At 38.5% G+C, this 20,967-nt stretch overlaps 1 protein-coding gene across 2 annotated transcripts in view; it reads left to right on the top strand.

Moving 5' to 3' along the window:
• Positions 1 to 7,944, top strand: part of ctdp1 (CTD (carboxy-terminal domain, RNA polymerase II, polypeptide A) phosphatase, subunit 1) — a 172,259-nt gene extending 164,315 nt beyond the window's left edge. The window contains exon 13 of one of the 2 annotated variants that reach the window (XM_057354651.1): positions 6,701 to 7,944. In XM_057354651.1, coding sequence (XP_057210634.1) covers positions 6,701 to 6,860 — 160 coding nt within the window. In that variant the 3' untranslated portion in view covers positions 6,861 to 7,944. The remainder of the gene's footprint in view (positions 1 to 6,700) is intronic. The other variant, XM_057354652.1, reaches the window with a different exon arrangement.
• The last annotated feature ends 13,023 nt before the right edge of the window (positions 7,945 to 20,967 follow it).

Here is a 20,967-nt window from a genome sequence, read left to right on the forward strand (position 1 = left end):
TGTGTGATTTTTAGGATGATCTATTGACAGAAATGCAAAATAATATACATAACTATGTGTTCAGAGGTGTATAAAGACCTTATACAGAAGCGTTATATTTTTATTACCTTAGAATGAGCTATTTCCATCTACATACACCGCGGGTCCCCTTGTTTCTACAGTAGCCCTAAACGGACAAACTGCTCTACAGAGCGCGATTCGTAAATACATTATCTCCTTTGGCAAAGAAGCGAAAAATTGATGACAGCATTGTCCTGTGTCAGCCTCTGTAGTGCTTTGAAAGGAAGGGGTGGAGTGAGCCGTTGGTCGCAACCTCACCACTAGAGGCCGCTAGAATCTCCACATTGCTTCTTTTGATTGGGGTTTGTGCTTTTATTGTTAAAGGAATAGCTCATACAAAAATGAAAATTCTTATAATTTACCCTCATTTATTAACCTGGTGCATTGCCTGATCTGATCTGTTAACATCATTAAGGTGTGAATGGATGTAAAACTTCCTGCTTTAAATGCAATCAAAAACTTATTTGTAATTTGTTTTATGTTACTGTTGTGGCAGTAATAGATGACTGGGATTGTCAAAAAAGAAATCTGTCAACAAAATTAATAGGAAGGCCCACAAAATCATGATTGGTTAAATCTTGTATGAGATCTTGTTTATTTATCTATATTATATGTAATATATTTACATTCTTTTAAATGCAAAATGAAATCTGTGAAACACTCTCACACTCTCAGTGAAGTTTCATAAGCAGCTTTCATTGTAGTTTCATTGAAAGAGTTCACAGACTGTATGTATATATATATATATATATGTATATATATATACAGTGGGGCAAAAAAGTATTTAGTCAGCCACCAATTGTGCAAGTTTTCCCACTTAAAAAGATGAGAGAGGCCTGTAATTTTCATCATAGGTACACTTCAACTATGAGAGACAGAATGAGAAAAAAAATCCAGAAAATCACATTGTCTGATTTTTAAAGAATTTATTTGCAAATTATGGTGGAAAATAAGTATTTGGTCACCTACAAAAAAGCAAGATTTCTGGCTCTCACAGACCTGTAACTTCTTCTTTAAGAGGCTCCTCTGTCCTCCACTCGTTACCTGTATTAATGGAACCTGTTTGACCTGTCCACAACCTCAAACAGTCAGACTCCAAACTCCACTATGGCCAAGACCAAAGAGCTGTCAAAGGACACCAGAAACAAAATTGTAGACCTGCACCAGTCTGGGATGACTGAATCTGCAATAGGTAAGCAGCTTGGTGTGAAGAAATCAACTGTGGGAGCAATTATTAGAAAATGGAAGACATACAAGACCACTGATAATCTCCCTCGATCTGGGGCTCCACTCAAGATCTCACCCCGTGGGGTCAAAATGATCACAAGAACGGTGAGCAAAAATCCCAGAACCGCACGGGGGGACCTAGTGAATGACCTGCAGAGAGCTGGGACCAAAGTAACAAAGGCTACCATCAGTGACACACTACGCCGCCAGGGACTCAAATCCTGCAGTGCCAGACGTGTCCCCCTGCTTAAGCCAGTACATGTCCGGGCCCGTCTGAAGTTTGCTAGAGAGCATTTGGATGACCCAGAAGAGGATTGGGAGAATGTCATGGTCGGATGAAACCAAAATAGAACTTGTCGTGTTTGGAGGAGAAAGAATGCTGAGTTGCATCCAAAGAACACCATACCTACTGTGAAGCATGGGGGTGGAAACATCATGCTTTGGGGCTGTTTTTCTGCAAAGGGACCAGGACGACTGATCCGTGTAAAGGAAAGAATGAATGGGGCCATGTATCGTGAGATTTTGAGTAAAAACCTCCTTCCATCAGCAAGGGCATTGAAGATGAAACGTGGCTGGGTCTTTCAGCATGACAATGATCCCAAACACACCGCCCGGGCAACGAAGGAGTGGCTTCATAAGAAGCATTTCAAGGTCCTGGAGTGGCCTAGCCAGTCTCCAGATCTCAACCCTATAGAAAATCTTTGGAAATCCGTGTTGCCCAGCGACAGCCCCAAAACATCACTGCTCTAGAGGAGATCTGCATGGAGGAATGGGCCAAACTACCAGCAACAGTGTGTAAAAACCTTGTGGCGATTTACAGAAAACGTTTGACCTCTGTCATTGCCAACAAAGGCTATATAACAAAGTATTGAGATGAACTTTTGTTATTGACCAAATACTTATTTTCCACCATAACTTGCAAATAAATTCTTAAAAAATCAGACAATGTGATTTTCTGGATTTTTTTTCTCATTCTGTCTCTCATAGTTGAAGTGTACCTATGATGAAAATTACAGGCCTCTCTCATCTTTTTAAGTGGGAGAACTTGCACAATTGGTGGCTGACTAAATACTTTTTTGCCCCACTGTATATATATATATATATATATATATATATATATACACACATGTTGGGTATTTAGAGGTTTTCCGCATTTAAATATTGATTTTTTTTATTGTGAAAACAGAACATATATGTTGAATATGATATTCATTTGATCTACTTAGTGTTTATATTTACTTGCTCAAAGAAACCAAAGGACTATCTCAACACACAAAGTTCTGCTCAATGAATCGCCACAGTGACTTTAATTATTATATTATTATGACTTTTTTGGGTTATGTTGCTCTTTTAGATAAATTTAAGGTGTGCTGGTCTTGGTCTTGTCTTGATCTCAGCCCCTCAAAGTCTTGATCTTGTCTTGGTGTTGGTTTAGGTGGTCTCGATTACAACACTAAGTACTGCTGTCACTCGAACATTGTGGCTAAAAGCATTCAGAAAGCAATTTTAAGTTGTTAATGTTAATATAAACAATATTAATGTTAGCTTTGTTTTCTTTATTTTTTGCCCAATGAATCAGACTTAAAGTACAAGTTTAATGAGCCAAAATATTATGTGGGTACGTGTCAACCAGATACTGAATTATTTACAATATAATAATATAGTATTAAAACATGAAAAATAATCACGATTATTATTGTCTTGGTTAATATCAGTACTGGAATATACTGAATTTATCATTTCAGCTGATAAATAGAAGCCGCATCTGGGATGATATGAGGGTCAATTTTTTGAGGATATCTCTCTGCCCAGTCTCTCTCCAATTCTCTCTCTGGTGTCTTCGGGCTCTACCCTGTTTAATTTTTAGGCACATATACAGGAAACGAATTCTGTGCAGCCAGAGTTTCCGCATCTCTTCAGTCACATCCTCCTCCCACCAGCTCCTTCTCTCGCTCGCACTTCTCACAGTCTCTGCTTATGCTACCCTTTTCTTGTGGACAGTGAGATGGAGGAATAGCATGAGACAGCTCGTAAGAAACAGCGAAATTCCTTCCTTTGTACTGTTATTCTGCTGTTCCATTAGCATTCTGTCTGTTTGCGGTAAAAGCTCTGCTTCATGCTCTCCCGCAGGAGTTCCAGTCTGACGATAATATTCCCAGTGGAGAACTTTCACTTAGTTTGCAGAGGCATCTAAACACGCATATTATTTCCAGGCGAGTTGTTTGTGGGGTGTTGTTAAGTCAGCAAGGTCACAGACAGCTGTCAGTGGGTGAGAGTGGGATGCTGTCAGAAAACCCTCAGGATAGATCCCCAATGCCGTTCGGCATCTTTGAATCTGTATTGAAATTCCTTCTTTTTTATTTCTCTCTTTTTATTACATTTACTGACTCAGACCACCGGGGTATTAAGATTCCATTCACTTTTTTGTAGATTGTTCAAACCACTTGCTATTTCTTTTTTAAATTGAATATATGAATATCCTGCTAACCTACATTAACAGAATGTTCGTAATGCAAAATCTATCTGACAGAAATCAATTCACCTAATCTGTGAATGCTGTTCTTTTGCTGCCTTGTGAGCACTTATATACAAGATACATATGTATATCCTGTAGTTTTTTTTAAACCCAATACATTGCAAATTGTGTAACTAAGAAAAAAATGCATTTTTAATAAAGACGCTGTTCGTCTCTAGTTTGAGCGAAGATGCAGGACTGGGGAATATTTACTGAGCATTCTCTGTTTACTTGCATAATGGACTTGGATATGAATACAAAGATCAGAGTGTTTTGAAAACTCTGTTTTGTAGCCTTTGTGGTTATATTTTGCTTTTTTTTCTGCTAGGTTCATGAAAAGACACAGATGATTCAATTCTAAGCCTCATTTTCACCACGTACAGTATGCTATCTGTATAATCGCACTGTCTGTTCTGTCGTCAGGTTGACTTTCCTAATGTTGTCTGTATTTCATTTGCTTTTATCTGTTCTTCATGCTGTCAGGCTTCTGCTCTGTCAGCAGGTGGTTGTGGGTTCATCATTGCACTAAATGGAAACGTATATTGTCCACTGATCAAAGCACGTGTCTACTGTCAGTAGATATAATGACAGAATGCTCTCATTTAGCACTGCTGGCACATTATTATATCTAACTTGCGTGGGGGTGTGCGCTTGGGTTTTATGGATGTAAAGTTCTGTTTTCTTAGCTTGTTATTGGTAGATGCATGAAAGGAATTGTTCATCCATGAAAAGAAATTCTGTCATCATTTACTCACCCTCATGTTGTACCATACCTGCGTGACTATCATTGTTTTGTGGAAGAAACACTAAAGACTATGACGGGCAGTTGAATGTCCTGGCTGTTCTTTTCTATATTGTGAAGTTAATGGGGTTCCTGTAGTTCAATTGATGCAGCGCAAATGTCATGGATCCGATTTTCAGGGAACACACATACTGGAGAAAAAATATGTGTAGTTGCTTTGGATAAAAGCATCTGCCCAGTGCATAAATGTAAAATGTAAAGGATTGGCTTATTTGTGACAGAAAGCATTCATACTAACTTGAGCACTGCACAATTAAATTGAATAAAAATAGGACTGATCTCCTGCCCAGTCTGTTAGCCATCACTAAGTGGGAGCACATTTGAAATAAATGAGTAGTATTTTTCTTCTGTTGTTTATTGCCTTTTGATGAAGGCCGTGTGAATGCAGCAATTGGGGGAGAGCAGTTGCATCATTTTAGGATTTCTAAAGAAAGAATACAAATTCATAAGAGAAGATGTGCTCTCTTAAAGTCATTTGACTGGCTGTCCAAATATTCAGTCGTGGGATGCACGTTCGTGTGCAACACAAAGCAAGTTTCACAGCTGCTAAGCGCTGTTAAAAAAAGTCTGACATCTACTTTTCTGTTTCAACCACTTTGGTCATTGTTGCATCATGGGACTTTCCATGAAATTTACAAAAATATTTTTTGTCTTTTTTCTTAATCAGATGAACAGTGAACGCAGGCACTTCCGAAAATTGTTTCTCCACCTCGGGAGGTCAAGATAAATAGTATGTTAGAGGTTTAATTTTTTATGAGGTTTGCCATTGCAAACTAAGAATTAGGACCTGGCTGAATAGTTTAAAATGCTGGGTGATTTCATTGTTTCCATCAATAAACATTAAAAGAAAAAAACAAGATTATATTGATGTATATTGATAAAATAAATACTTAGTTTTAATATAATATTTGATCTGGTAATATGGTTGCAAGTAAAAGGTAAAAGGATTGGCAGATTTATCTGTCATTCAGTAAGGGCTGGTGAATGTGGAACAAAATGTTGGTTTGCAGTTAATGACATTTACCAAAAAAAACTTTTTTTAAATTAATTCTTTAATTCTTTCTCTTGTTGTAGCACTTTAAGATGGATTTTAATTATTTAAACCATGAAACAGCAGATTAAGACTTTTTAAATATTAAAATTGTTACATTTTCTATCCTGCACGAGTTTTTGGAACGTTCCTTTTTAAAATACAAGCAACTTAATAATTTTTTTTAATTAAAACATTTTTAAAAAGCATGTATTTATCAATAAATTATCAGTTCAACTGATCATTTGAATTACTGTAAATCGCCAAGATTTTATTTTGCGATTTTAGTTGTATTTTTGAAACCCTTAAAGGGATAGTTCACCCAAAAAGTAAAAATTCTGTCAGCATTTACTCACCTTCAGATTGTTCCAAACTGTATACATTTCTTTGTTCTGCTAAACACAAAGGAAGATATTTGGAAGAATGTCAGTATCCAAACAGATCTCATCCCCATTCACTCCCATAGTATTTATTTTCCCTACCATGGCAGTAAATGGGGGATAGGATCTGTTTGGTTATTGACATTCTTCCAAATATCTACCATTGTATTCAATCAAACGAAAACATTTATACAGGTTTGGAACAATCTGAGAGCGAGTAAATTATGACAGAATTTTCATTTTTGGGTGAACTGTCCCTTTAAAGTGAGAGAGGCCACAAATGCTAAAGGGAGGAACTTTTCTTTGCTTCTACTTTTTATTGGTTTAATGTAAGATCATTTTTTATCGGACAATAAATTGTATCCTATTCAGGGGAGCCTCATATGCCTAAAATAGGGTGTTGCTTTTTATTTTTAAGGGACTCTAGCGCACAAAATTTCATTCCCCAGACTTACTCTTGGCACCGGCTCTCTCCACTGTCTGTGAGATGCAGGCGGATATTGTGAAACTCAGACCGCCGGCCTGCAAACTATGACAAGAGTGCTGTAACCAATCACTGTCTGCAACACTCAACAATGCAATATGTAACCCTGACAACCAGACGCTTGAGCCAGTGAGCATTCCTCTCCACGCTCCTTTGGCTAACAAGCATCACTGACCATCACCTCTTTGTTTTTTGTCTTTAGGGGCCACAAAAGGAAGCTAGACGAGACTAGAGATGAAGAGAATCTTGGAGCAGACAATGATGAAGATGGTGGATCTAGTAAAGACTCCAATGAGGGCAGCAGCTCAGAGGCCGATGAGATGGCCGCTGCATTGGATGCTGAACTTAATGACTTCATGTAACCTTATTGGATGCATAAATGAACTGTTCCTTTATTCTTAAACGGTACCAGGTAAATGTGCGTTTGTGTCGCTGTTATACAGCGCAGGGCAATGCCTATGAAAATGAATAGGGCAGAGTTTAGATGTGTACAGATAGTTTTTGTAGGAAAAGTTAAACACAAAGTTTTATTGTGAACTTATATACTGTAGAAGTGTGGGAAGTACATTTTTGTGTGTCTGATGTTTTACTCATTTTGTTCACGTTCCAAAACACATTTTTATATCAATGAAACTGAAATTATTATTGAATTTGGTCTTGAATGCCAAAGAGTCTGAACCGGGCCTATGTGGGCCAGTAGCTAATAAACATCAGAAGATGTTAAGAGGGGTCTGTGGTCCTCACCAGCAGTCAAACTCAGACACCTGAATGTGTCCTATGTTGTCTTTTTCTTTTGTTTTTCTTTTAGTCTTTCTTTTTGTCCAGTGCTGTTAAAGTTCCTGTGTGACTGACACTGTGCCGCACCAACCTAGAATACCTTTAGACACACCCACTACCCATTTAAAACCTGATTTTTGCAAGATGAATAGCAGGTCTGAAATGTGAATTGTAGTTTTGTTGCAGTTCTTGGCTGATTTTTACTTCTGGTCCTGGTGGTTGTAAGATTAAATTTTAAAATGAAACGTGCTATTTAACAGTTTAGCACTGTTACTCTGTAATGTCACAGCATACAGATAATATCATTGTTTGGCTTCCAGGAGGTCGCTGGAGTCAGAGGTCAGGAACAGGTGGTAAATACTGTGGCACAGTTAAACCGGTTGGCTTTTGCTACTCTAAACCATCACTGCAGAGACTGATCAGATCTGATGATTTGGCATCTAGTGAGTTTAGTCGGAGTGTTGATATGGAATCAGTTGTATAACTGATTTTAGATTGGTATGCATGTGCTAAGCTTATTGAAAAAATAAATGTCTGATTCAGCCTCTCCTTCTCCATTTAGTTTTTGACTTTGGGAGTTTCTTTCCTTGTGTTGTTGTTTTCGACAATGTAAAGTAGGCTATTTGTATATTCTATTTCATACCTGACCGAGAAGATGCTATTCATTTAATAAAGATTTGTTTTATAATCTGGTCTGTTTTGTTGCATATTTTAGCAGACTTTTTGTACTGTTCAAGGGAATTTATCTTAAAACAAGTTTTGACACTATGTGGCATGTTGTTGATTATACCACAGAAAAATATTTTTACATCCACAAATTAAAAACAGTAATGTCTACACTAAAAATTATTCTGTTGGCTTGGTAAATATCACAAAAATAAATAGCTTTATTAACTTCTTAAAATCTTTTAAAATCAGTAAACTGATTTTTTAGTTGGACATAATAAAAAAATTATAAAAAATCCAACAGTTAATTTCTCTAAAATGTAAATGTACAGTTAATTTAATGAAAAATCAGTATTTAATTAACAAATTATATTTTTAATATACACTTAATATAAAAATACACAGTTTCGAATACTAAAGGCACAAGATTTCAACAACAGGAGAAAGGGACACCCACCCTGGAATTTCAATTATGTATAATTCATAACCGGAAGGTTATCCACCTTGAACAGTAATTTTCATCATTTTTTAAATGTAAATAACAATTTATAATTATAAATATTAACGTGTGAGCAAAAAATAAAAGCTATTTGCTTTAAACAATTCAGTTGTTCCATAAACAATAATCACACAAGGTTTACTGTAGTGGAGGAATATTGAAAAAAAAAGTGTACGAAATGTCTCTTTTAAGAACATTTGACTGAAAGTACTGACAGAAATACCAATAAATGGCTCTTCTGTGTCCTTGCAAAGAACCTACACTATAATTAACACCTTTGTAATCAAGAGTGTTGTCTTCCGTTCCGTTTTTATGAACTGAATAATTTTTGCTATATTGACAGCATGTCACTTGAAATTGAACCTGAGAAAAGCAAAAATTCTGAGTAATCAAAAACATTTCTTCAAGGTTTTTGATTGGGGATTTTTTTCAATTATATTTGATTAGTTAGACACTTTCATCCAGTACACTTTACAATTTAGAAATACTGCAAGCTATTTCTCATTTAAGAGCAAAACAATACAAGCAGTACCTTGAAGAGTAAACAATAGAAATCCAAGAACAAAAGTAATGTTTTTTTCCAACATTTTATTGGTTTATGTTGTTCTTCAAAACCAGGGAGACAATAATGATAATTTGGAAAGCAGGACAAATAGTCCCTGCTAGCCTTTCATAAAGTGGAATTAGCTCATTTGCACAGTGCCCCCAGTTGGCTTGTAGACGTTTCCTCACCTAATGTAAAGCTTCTCTGTGTAGTTATTGTGCTGAAGGCGAACAGCAGTTCCTCACTCCATACTGGCCACAGTCGGTCCTGGGGCTGACATTTTATGATCTCATTTCATTCTCCCGCTTGAAGGCATCCAATAAAATTCAATAGTTTTTCTGAATCAGAAACACGTTCCTGCTTTACTGTGAATCAACCGTGTCTGGAATACCGATGACATCCAATTACAGTGCCATGGATTGGGTGGATCTCAAATGCTCCCATAGAGTCAAATCTCTGACAACACTTCGGTGACTTTGAGGAGCTTCAATTATAGGGATCCATCTTCATGACTAGAATGAAGATTGCACCTGTATCTCCTTTTGTGGATGATTCTCATAACACGCTCGAAATTAATCTGGAGATTATGGATTAGACATGTCAGGGGTGGTTTCCTAGACAGGGATTAGTTTAAACCAGGACTAGTCTTTATTTAAATTAGGATATTTAAGTTGTTTTTAAAAACATACTTTACAAAGAAATATTCCTGGTGTGCATCTTGAGACAAAACAATCGCACTGATATATTTTAAGATATGTCAATATTACATACATTAAGATATGTCAGTGCAAGTTACAATAAATTACAATATGATGTACTCTCTAAAATTTAATTTAAATAATTTATTTGTTTTGCTTTATTTGTTTTGAAAATATTAAAACGGGTTATGCCAGTGTAAGCATTACCAATTTTATTAGATAACTCAAATTAAATGACTACAGGAAACATTTAATTATATTATTATAGTATTTTTTACATAGGTCATACATAGGTCATACAAGGCAAGGTAATACGCTAATCATTAGGTAGTAAAACAGGTAATCTGTAGGTGAGTGCATGTTAAAAATTACCAATCAAATGAGCAGAGACATCTGCCATTGTCCCGCATCCAAAGTCTAAGAAGTCAACTCGACGAGAGAGCAAGTGTTGAGCAGTTGCGAGAGTATAGAGAGAATTGCGCGCGCTCGTCAAAGCCTCTGCTGATGGTGTCACAATTACGCCATAGATTAAACACGTTTATATCGGAACGCCGTTTATGGCAAGACAGCGGCGCAAAAGGCAGCGCTTTTCGGGCGCCTTAAAACGCTGTTAAATATGGCGTTATGGACGGCTTTTCGCACGGTTTTTACAGGTTTGGAATCGCGGTTCCAAACAGCGATTCCAAACGCTGTAAAGACCTGGCTTCGGCCACCTAAAAACCTGTTAAAGGAAGTGCAGTTCACTTTTTACTCTGGCTGATCTCGCTTATACCAGGAATGATTTCTGGTGTTGGAGATTAGTTTATACAATATTTCAACCGGTTGCTTTTTTGCTTTCCATGTAAGCAATACGCTATATGTAATAAGCAGGATCCTGTCACAATCGGTGAGGGAACAAGGACAGAGGACCCAGTTGCTGAAAGCGGGTAAGGGGTTAACAAGACTTTAATAATAAAATAAAACAAAGACAAAACAAAAACCCACGAGGGGGTAAAACAAGAGCAAGGATATAACAGGACACAGGAACAAGGACTAACTACACCTAACAAGACTAAAGATAATATTTACCATTCAATACAAATAACTAGGGATGGGTTGCTCGACACCCCGTGTCAACATACGTATCGATTTTTCGACACACTAGTGCTTCGAAACAGTGTTCCGGAGCATTGCTTGAAATGAGTCTGTCACGTGACCTGAGGAAACGAAGCTTCGTTACCTCACTGACACGTCACGCAGGGATCAAACTCAAAGCGCGTCGATTGCGCTGAACCATAGGAATGTTATAATTATACTGTATATTTAATTTATATAATTTTATCATTTTGTATTGCTAATTAAAGTACTATTTAAAACCATGACATGTTAATGTCTGTTGTCAAAAAGTAAATTGCAGGTTTAACACTGTTCCCAAAAAGCCACAAACTGGTTTTCTGCTAGTAAACGCCGTCCTCGGTTCTCTGCAGCTAAACACGTGCAGAAGTGTGTTTGATCTTTAAATGGAGAATGCACGCAAGAGACCCCGTTCTCAAGTGTGGGAACACTTTAGTCTCGACACTGCTAATAAAGTGTCATGTCTGATATGCGAGCAAACTTTGTCTTATTCCAATAATACATCCTCAATGCTTTGTCACTTATGCTCCAAACATCCAAACGCTCTGGGCAACCATACTCAAACAACAGAGCACCAGTCTGCCCCATCTGGGGAGAGGGTAAAATACATAATAAAGAAATTTCCGTTGTGACAATAAAAACTATCTATTTCCCTCAACAAATGAGCAATAAAGTAATTAAAATGCAAGAAAAGTCACCCGTTTTGAGTTTAGATTTTCATATTCTATTCCATTTTGATTTGTTGTAATAGATTACACTATGTAAGAACACAGAGTACTTTAGTATCCATTAGTTTGGTGGGTTAATCTATTGTATTTAAGGTTTACAGGATATGTTGGATTTAAGGCCAACACCAGCCAAACACTTAAAATTGTGTCCATATTCACACTATATTATATATATATATATTAGTGCTGTCAATCGATTAAAAAATTAATCGGATTAATCACACATTTTTTCTGTGATTAATCACGATTAATCGCACACAACAATTATATTTTAAAATATACTTTTACATTTTAATAATTTCACATTTAATCTTCAAATTGATGTAGAAACAACATATTTCTTTAACAGCATAATTTTATGAAAGCTAACATTTAACACAGCAGCACGTTTAAGAACGTGGCCCCTTTAAGAGCTGTCTCAGTACGCAGATCTCACCGTCACCGCACTCCCATTTTCACAACTCTTTGCATTCATTTAAGATTTTATTTTACACTTTGAAGTCTGTGCTTAAGAAAATGCTAGACAAAACGGGCTTTCTGACATAATCTTGTGTGGTTTTATCCATTCAAGCACGAAAGAGAACTTAACACGGATGCGCTGTCTGACAGAGATTCACCGACGCAGCCTTTAGCCCATGACTGTTTACACCAGACTGGACCTCTCGTTGCGTTTTGCCGCGTCCCACAGTTTAGAAGCTGTCTATCTTCATTGAACGCGTCAAAGCAACTGTTTAAAATCGCGCTTAAGTGGTTTAAAAGCCTGTACACGAATAAGTGCGTGATTACATAATGTAACGCTAGACAAAGGATGTCAAAAGAAACGGATGCTGCGTTAATTGCGATAAATATTTTCTCACGCGTTAATTTGAAAAAATTAATCGCATGCGTTAACGCGTTAACGTTGACAGCCCTAATATATATATATGAAGAGTTTGGTTCCAAACTTTTTTTATCATGTTTTTTTTTGTTAGATTGCCGCATTTTTCGAGTTATTATGGCTTAAACCAACTACAGTTTAATTGATATTAAGTGGAATGCACCACAAAAAAACATAATTTGTTAAAATTTTGAAAAACAGAAATTTAAAAAATCTAATTTTGGAAGTCTTCATATATATTAAATTATTATTCATGTTACTTAAGAACTGGATGTGCTTATTTTTCTTTGTTACTTTGAGTTCTAATTCTATATATTATTAAATTATATATTAAATCTACAAATAAATCTTATAATAACATTTCAATGAACAAAATATCTGAGTGACACAGTTGGTGTAGGAATTTTTATTGACCACCAGATGGCGAAGTAGAGCACTGTGTCAAAAGCTTCGAAGCGCCGATACATTTTTTTGAAAAATCCTCATTGATTCAGAAGCTTCATTCGGCACATCCCTACAAATAACTAGACTAGACTAACAGAGACAGGAACTCACCCACATGAAACGAATGACAATGAACCAGCACAGGACAGAACACACAAGGGCATTATAAGGGATCAAAATCAAGAGGGGACAGGTGTGGGGCATGAAATCATAATGAGCACTAACGAGGAAATAAGAGGGCAGGAACAATGACAAGACCGGAGTGTATGGAAGGCCATCAGTGCCAAAATGCCCCTCTCCACATGAAACAAGAGGTTCGGTCATGATTCTGCCACTAGATCAAGAAAAGCAAGACAAGACTGGGCAGAACCATGACAGAAGCCCCTCCTTAAGGAGCGGCAACCTGACGCTCCTCAAGGCACAAACAAGACAAGACAGACTGTGACATTAACAAAAACAGGGCAACATGATAAAACAGTAACCATAAAATATTGGGGGGGGGCAGCACAAGAGTCCAAGGGGTAGTCCAAACAAGGGCAAAACACAAAAGTCCACACAAGGACACGGACTGGATTGCGGCTGACACGGACAGGTTTGCCGGCTGACACGGACTGGAAAGGCTGGCTGCAATGCCGGCTGCAATGCCGGCTGGATCGCCGGCTGCACCCGGACTGGAATGACCGGCTGCACTGGACGGGAATGACCGGCTGCACCGGACGGGATGCTGGCTGGGCAACCGGCTAAGCAGGGCTGGGCAACCAGCTAAGCAGGGCTGGGCGTCGACAAGACGGGACAGGATGTCGGTGGCTGGGCAGCGCTCTCTGGCAGCTGGGCAGCATTCTCCGATGGCTGGGCAGCGCTCTCTGGCAGCTGGGTAGCAAACTAGGACACCGGCTGGATCGCCGGCGGGACAGGAACAACAAACAGGACAGGGTGTCTACTGGACAGGCCTGGGTACTGGTTGGGATGCCGGCAGGGATCTGTGGCGGGAACAGGACACCGGCAGTCTCGACCCTGGAGGGGAACCCAACGACCTCAACCCTGGAAGGGAGCCCGGTGGTCTCGACCCCGGACGGGGTTCCGACGGCCTCGACCCTGGAAGGGAGCCCAGCGGTCTCGAACCTGAAGGGAGCCCAGCGGCCCCAACCCTGGAAGGGAGCCTGGCGGCCCCGACCCTGGAAGGGAGTCCGACGACCTCGACCCTGGAGGGGAACCAGGTGGCATCAACCACCCCGCACGATCCTCTGTCTGGCTGGTTCATTCTGTCATGATCGGTGAGGGAACAAGGACAGAGGACCCAGTTGCTGACAGCGGGTAAGGGGTTAACAAGACTTTAATAATAAAATAAAATAAAATAAAATAAAGACAAAACAAAAACCCACGAGGGGGTAAAACAATAACAAGGATATAACAGGACACAGGAACAAGGACTAACTACACACCTAACTACACCTAAGAAGACTAAAGATAACATTTACCATACCATGAAATCATAATGAGCACTAACGAGGAAACAAGAGGGCAGGAACAATGATGAGACCGGAGAGTATGGAAGGCCATCAGTGCCAAAATGTCCCTCTCCACATGAAACAAGAGGTTGTGTCATGATTCTGCCACTAGATCAAGAAAAGCAAGACAAGATGGGGCAGAACCATGACAGATACATACAATGGGATTGGTTGGCCTACATACAATTGCTGACCACGTTGTGTAACCTTAAATTACCAAAGAGAATAAGTCGTTTCTTCGAGGGAACCCAGTGTATAGAGAGATTAATGCGTTGTTATAGCCTTACACTACTAGCATTTGTCGGTAGAAACACATCAAATATTTTCAGTTCTTAAAAAAACCCTAAATGTAATACTCATTTTAACCTAAGGACGCTGCCATATTCTTTTTCGATGACGTAAACTGGTTGCACGCACAGCTAGGCAGCCAAACTAAACACCGACACACTAATCAGTTCTTCAGTAAATATAAGGTTCTGTAGGATAATATATACATATATATGGAAGAAGGAGGAGGGAACCGGCGAACGTTGAACAACAAAACTTTAATAAAATAAACAAACAACAAAACGAAAGTAAAATGCCGGCAGCTCCCTCACGGTCGACTGCCGGTCACACATAATAAAACATAACGTAAAGTCCAGGCCTGGTTCGCTCTCGTCCTTAACTGTTGTCGCTCCTCCTTTTATATAATGCTAAAAGAAGAAAGAAAGAAAATAAAGACGCTATTTGGTGTATTTTCCTACATTTTAATATTGTTTGTCAGAAACAACACAAACATGCATATTAATAACCAAAATCATTTCGAATTTATCATATGCACAATGTTTTAGCCATTATACAATGCATTTTATCCAGATTTTGACTTTTTGATGTTGATTTATCAACATCAGTAGCCTAACGTTATTGTCTCCCTCGGTCATTAGCTTACGGGGGCTAATATTCACGTGTGCTCTAATACAGAATAAATAACCAAACCGCAAGCATTATTATTGTGTTTATCAGTATATTCTCATAATGTATAAAGTATACGATTATGGCGGATGCTGATGTCTTAAATAGTCTTAAATGTCTCAAAGGCGGTAGTTTAAAGCTATGATTTAACGCACGCTCACCTTGAACAGACGTCTCCCAGATAGCACAATTCATCTGGTTTACGTCTATTTGACGTCTGCATTTACATCTGCAAGACATCTGCAATACGTAGTTTGCTCATCTGCAATACGTCTCGGAGACGTCTGAACGTCTTTAATACATCTGCTAAAGATCTGGAGATCTGCTGCGTAAAAACATCTGCTAAACATCTTAGAAAGAGCTGCTTTACATCCATTCTAAATCATAAACATCTTACAGACATCTTATAGAGGTCTATATGACGTCTAACAGCAGACATCTCCGAGACGTATTGCAGATGAGCAAACAATGTATTGTAGATGTCTTGCAGATGTCAAATAGACGTAAGCCAGATGTATGTGTGCTATCAGAGCTACTGAACGCGTTCTTCTTTCATGGCTGGCAGGCTGGCTTGTGTCAAGACGACATACCGCCACCTACTGTCCCTGTGTGTTTGTATATCTGATCTTATGTTTTACGTGTCATATTTTACTGTTATATATGGAAAACATGTGTGCTTCGCTGTTGCGAAAGAGAACAGGTTTAGGTCGCAACCATTTAACATCACGGATTCTGACGCAAAAAAATGGCAGCCTCCAAGTAAAAATATTTTTTCAAAGTTTATGAATACTGTGACAGTTAAACTGTTTTTTTATTTCACAATTGTAAAGTCAATGCCATTGTTCATATATTAAGCCATACATCGCTCTATACCCAGGGATCCTTTTCAGAAAGCAAGCAATGATTTGTTTAATGTTAGCAAACACTGCGCACATAATAAAATCCTGTAAAATGGTCAGTGGTAAATTGGTCTGGTCTGGTTCGGGTCATCGGTGATTGGTTGACAACAGTTCAAATTTACTGGCTTTGGAAATCAGCAGGAGGAGCTCATTATACAACAGACAAAACGCCATAAATGACGCGCTCTGTGCAACCAAAATAGCGTTTATTCATATGGCAAGACAGCGGCGCAAAAGGCGACGCTTTTCTGGCGCCTTACAATTTATGGACGGCTTTTCACGCGGTTTTACAGCGTTTGGAATCGCGACGCCGTATTTTGCGGCGTAAATACTGTTTAAAACGCCGTCAAAAACGGCGTTTGGATATAAACGTGTTTAATCTATGGCATAATTGTGACACCATCCGCTTGTCATACTCACGGACTGAGTTTTTGCACGCGGAGCAGAAATGCGCTCTCACAAGGATTCTTTTCCGTGCGCGGATACTGTTCTGCGCTCTCGCGAGGGTGTGTTTACGCTCGTGGAACTGTTCTGCGCATTTGGTTTTCATGCGCGTGAGTTTAGGGACTGAATAAACGCCATAGAAGTGCACATACATGACGCGTCTGTAATGCAAGCGATCATAACTGTTGCTCGAGTTTAAAATCAATGGGCGCTCGTTCTTAAAGCGACAACGAGCAACTTTTTGACCTTAAAATAATGTCTCTAAAATTATTTAAATGGTAGGTCAACTTTTAACTGGACTTTTACTGCCGTTGCTACCTAAGCAGCCTCCTATCGGCTGAAATTGCACTTGTAACTTTAGTGTTCGGGCCGGTACAAGCCCCGCCTATCCCCTGCTTTACGGCATATTACTCGTAGCCTGGGAGATGTTAGCGAACAGCAGAGCTAACAGTAAGACGAAACAAACCAAAACATCACCATGGCAGAGCCAGCCAAAAAAAACAAAGAGGGTTTTGTCGGAGGAAGCAAAGAAAAGAAAGCGAGAGCGTGATCGGACATGAGGCCGGTCACGAATCAATATCGGACGGACTTACATTCGTTGGCGCGAGCAGCAAGAGGCAACAGGTTGCAAAACGGATGGAGACCTAGCGGTTCTGCTCCTGGATTTGTAAGTGTTATTTGTACCTTTTTTGTTACTGTCCTGTACTTTTGAACGTATTTGTTATTAGTCTGTGTCATTGGCGCACCACCGGTTCACACTAGCTGAGAGATAATATAGAGATAAATAGCAGGGCAATGTTGGCTTGCTCACCGGGAGACTGCATTTTAATTATTTATTAGACATTATTTATTAGAATGATCTTGCTTGGTCTAAACACCATGCACTGTGCTGTGTTTAACCTCTCTGTGTTTTTCTTATTTTCTCCTGTAAAGCTGCTTTGGAACAATGCACATTGTGAAAAGTGCTATATAAATAAAATTGAATTGAAATAATATATGGTTGCCGGTGTCGATAGCTAGCATGTTGTCGTGTCTCGTCATGAATGTGTGTAGTGCTTGTAAATGAAGACTAAAAAAACACAATAAACGTGTTGTGGTAAAAAGTAGCAGATTCTTTAGTTCAGACCAGTAAACTGCGTAAATGTTGAACAGTTCAGTCGTTGAGTAGGCTAATGTTGTCGTTATATATATATACATTCTATGCGCTGTTTTCATAGCGTATCTGGGTCCGCCGGGTCCGTCGGCTGCCAGCGGAAAATCTTTGCGACAGTTTTTAGGACACTGTAAACTGACAATTCCGCTTATCAACCACGTGGGGCAACAGTGAGCAGAAGTTGCTCGTTGTCGCTTTAACACAGTAAAGGGCTCGGCATAGTCCATACGAATTGTGCTTTCGTTCTGCGTTTGGGGGTAAAACGAAGCTCGAAAACGTTAAGAGACGTTATAGTGTTTTCGAACAATCCAACACCCCTTTGTTTCTGGAGGCGGGGTTTACATGACGTATCCAAATAGCCTCTCCGCACGTGGCCACACAAACAACACACCCACCTATTACATAATGGCCATGGACCAATGGTGGCTCGAGGGTGTTTACCGGCCAACACAAACTTTCCCGGAGAGTTCTGTTTGGTTTGCTGCTGCGAATTAGTGAAGCGAATTGTCGTTTGGACCAGACTTTGTTCGAAATCAGGTCACAGATGGTCGTTTTTCGATTTCGAATGTAGTATGCTGAGCCCTTTACGCATTTGACAAGAAAGACAAGCGAGACACAGCAGTGAAAGTGCTATAACCTTATAGCATCTATCTGTCAGTTTGATAGACATGCAGTCTGTCAAGCTTTTTACTCTGACATATATAGGCATATTTATTCATTATAATGTCTGTTTTTAAAATAATGCACATATAATGTAGCCAAGAAGGCTCTCTGTAAATTGACTTAATCTGTTGATATATTCAACGCATTTTCTGCCCCTATTTAATACAACTATGGTGAGCATTTAGTTGTAGCTGGAGAGTAAACGGTAAACTCTATAACATCTTTCTAGCAATGTTAGTGTCTAGCACTGTTTGTGTGCATGCTCATTTCACATTCACTTAAAACTTTAATTATGAATTTGTTTATTACTTAATAAATATTTTGTATTCTAATGCCCTGCAATTCATTGTTATGTGTTGACTGTCTGTGTTTTTTCACTGTACCAGGGCATATTTAATACTTATATTTTTTAGGTTAAGATATAGAACTAAAAATCTTGTAAATGTTATGTTTTTTGCAGCCTTCATCAATTTCATGTTAGAAATTAAGATTTATGTTTACTGTAAAGGCCACAGATCATCGCTTAGCTCAGAAAAATAAGGATTGAATATGAAACTTGGTCTCATACTTCATTCCCTGAGGTCTGCTGTTGGAAAGGTCAGCACAGAAACAGCTGTTTCACATGACTGACAGCTGTATAGATCGGGCTCACAGTTATTTTGTCGTGTAAGTTTACTGGTTTCAACAAGAGAAATATTATGAATGGGCCTTATATTCAATAAAGTGTTTTTTGTGTTGTTGATTGGCAGAAAAAGCGCAGCTCCTCTGTCACTTACGCTGGCAGTTCTGCAGTTCCTTGAGGTTAACACCAGGAAGATGCCTTGCTCCCTAAACACTTTCTACAGGATTTTGACTTTTTAGAGTAGATTCCTTAGATGGACTAATTAAATTTTATTTAAACTTTTAGGGGTGGTTTCCGGGACAAGGATTATCTTAAAACAGGTTTAGGCCTTTAAGTCATTAAAGTCATTAAAGGTATTTAAGTCATTTTTACAAACATACTTTACAAAGAAAAGCCATTACTGTGTGCATCTTGAGACTAAACAATTGAACTGATATATTTTAAGGTACGTTTGTGCAAGTTTTTTTTTCATCAAGACACCTCTAGTCTTGTACTAGGCTTAAGCCTGGATATAACGTACAGGCTTTGAACAATATAAGGGTGAATAAATAATGCCTATGAATAAATAATGATTTTTAATTTTTGGGTGATCTATCCCTATACTTCAGTCAGTCAAGAAAGACAAAACAGTTGTATTATGCTAATTTACTGCAGGACATTAATGGCAGAAATCTATATTGCATTCACTAAAAAACAAGAGAGCGATTTTAGACACATGTACACTGAAAGCCATGAAGCAATTTTTTATTTTAATGAATTTTTTTAGTGTTTTGCATTGTGATTGACTGTGGTTTTCCAATTACCATTACAAGGTGACATCTGGGTTCATCAAAGGTTTAACAGTGAAATGTCTAATGTGGATCTGGTTTACTATAACTTATACTACTAACTTAGTTTGACTTTTCTTAGCCCTCCACTGACAACACTCTGGGTGTTTCTCAATATGCCTCCTTGTTTCCTCGCTCCTCCGTCCTCCCTCCTTCATTTGACCCGGAAACCGATCGAGCTCTGCTATCTTTAAAGTCCCAGTGATATTTAAAATCGGAGTTATCTCATTTTGGAAGCCCTCTTCATTTATATATAACATATATTTCATATACATTTCTTACCACTTTTAACTTTATTTTATTGTAGTGGGGATTATATAATCTGCCGAAAGTCTGTTTTTAACTTTATTTCAATTATTTCAATGTGCAATGTGTACAGTCATCATTAATTGACGACGATTTGAAGTGACGCTAAAGAGACTGAGGATGTGCCATTTCACTTGTTTTAATTCCTCCGTCCTCGTCTTTTCCTTGTTCCGTTCCCTCGCATCCAGAAGAGGTGCAGCTAAGACACGAGGAAAGGAAATGAGGATGCACAAATAAGAATTGAAAAGCACCCACTCTGTATCTGTTTATCACATGGAATTTCTGTATGCATTTATCACAAAGTGGCAAAGCCAATATCTCTATAGAAGTCATACTATTGTTGTGTAACAGTGCTGTTGCAGGAGTTTTTTTTGTTTTGAGGAATGCTTTTAGATACAGTATGCTGTGGGTGGTTATAAAGTGGTTGAAACATTGAATAGGTTTTGCAGTCCCACTGCTAAGAGTGGAAATAACGGTGAAACTCAATTACCCCACCATCACTCACCAACATACTTCCAAATGGCCCAGGGCTGTAATTTCCTGAAAAAAGGCAATGAGATAATGAATTCAAAAGCACTGTTCTGAACCCAGAGCTTAAAAAAATATTCCAGGGTTTTTCTCCTTTAAGAAGATCATATTTTACTTTTATGCGATATTAGAGATGCATTTTATAACACAGGGTTTAACATAACTTACAAACATAGACTGCTGCCTCCAGGGCTAGTGGTCATTGTACTTCTGAACTCT

This window comes from Triplophysa rosa, linkage group LG16 (genome assembly GCF_024868665.1).
Source record: "Triplophysa rosa linkage group LG16, Trosa_1v2, whole genome shotgun sequence".
Taxonomy (NCBI): Eukaryota; Metazoa; Chordata; class Actinopteri; order Cypriniformes; family Nemacheilidae; genus Triplophysa; species Triplophysa rosa.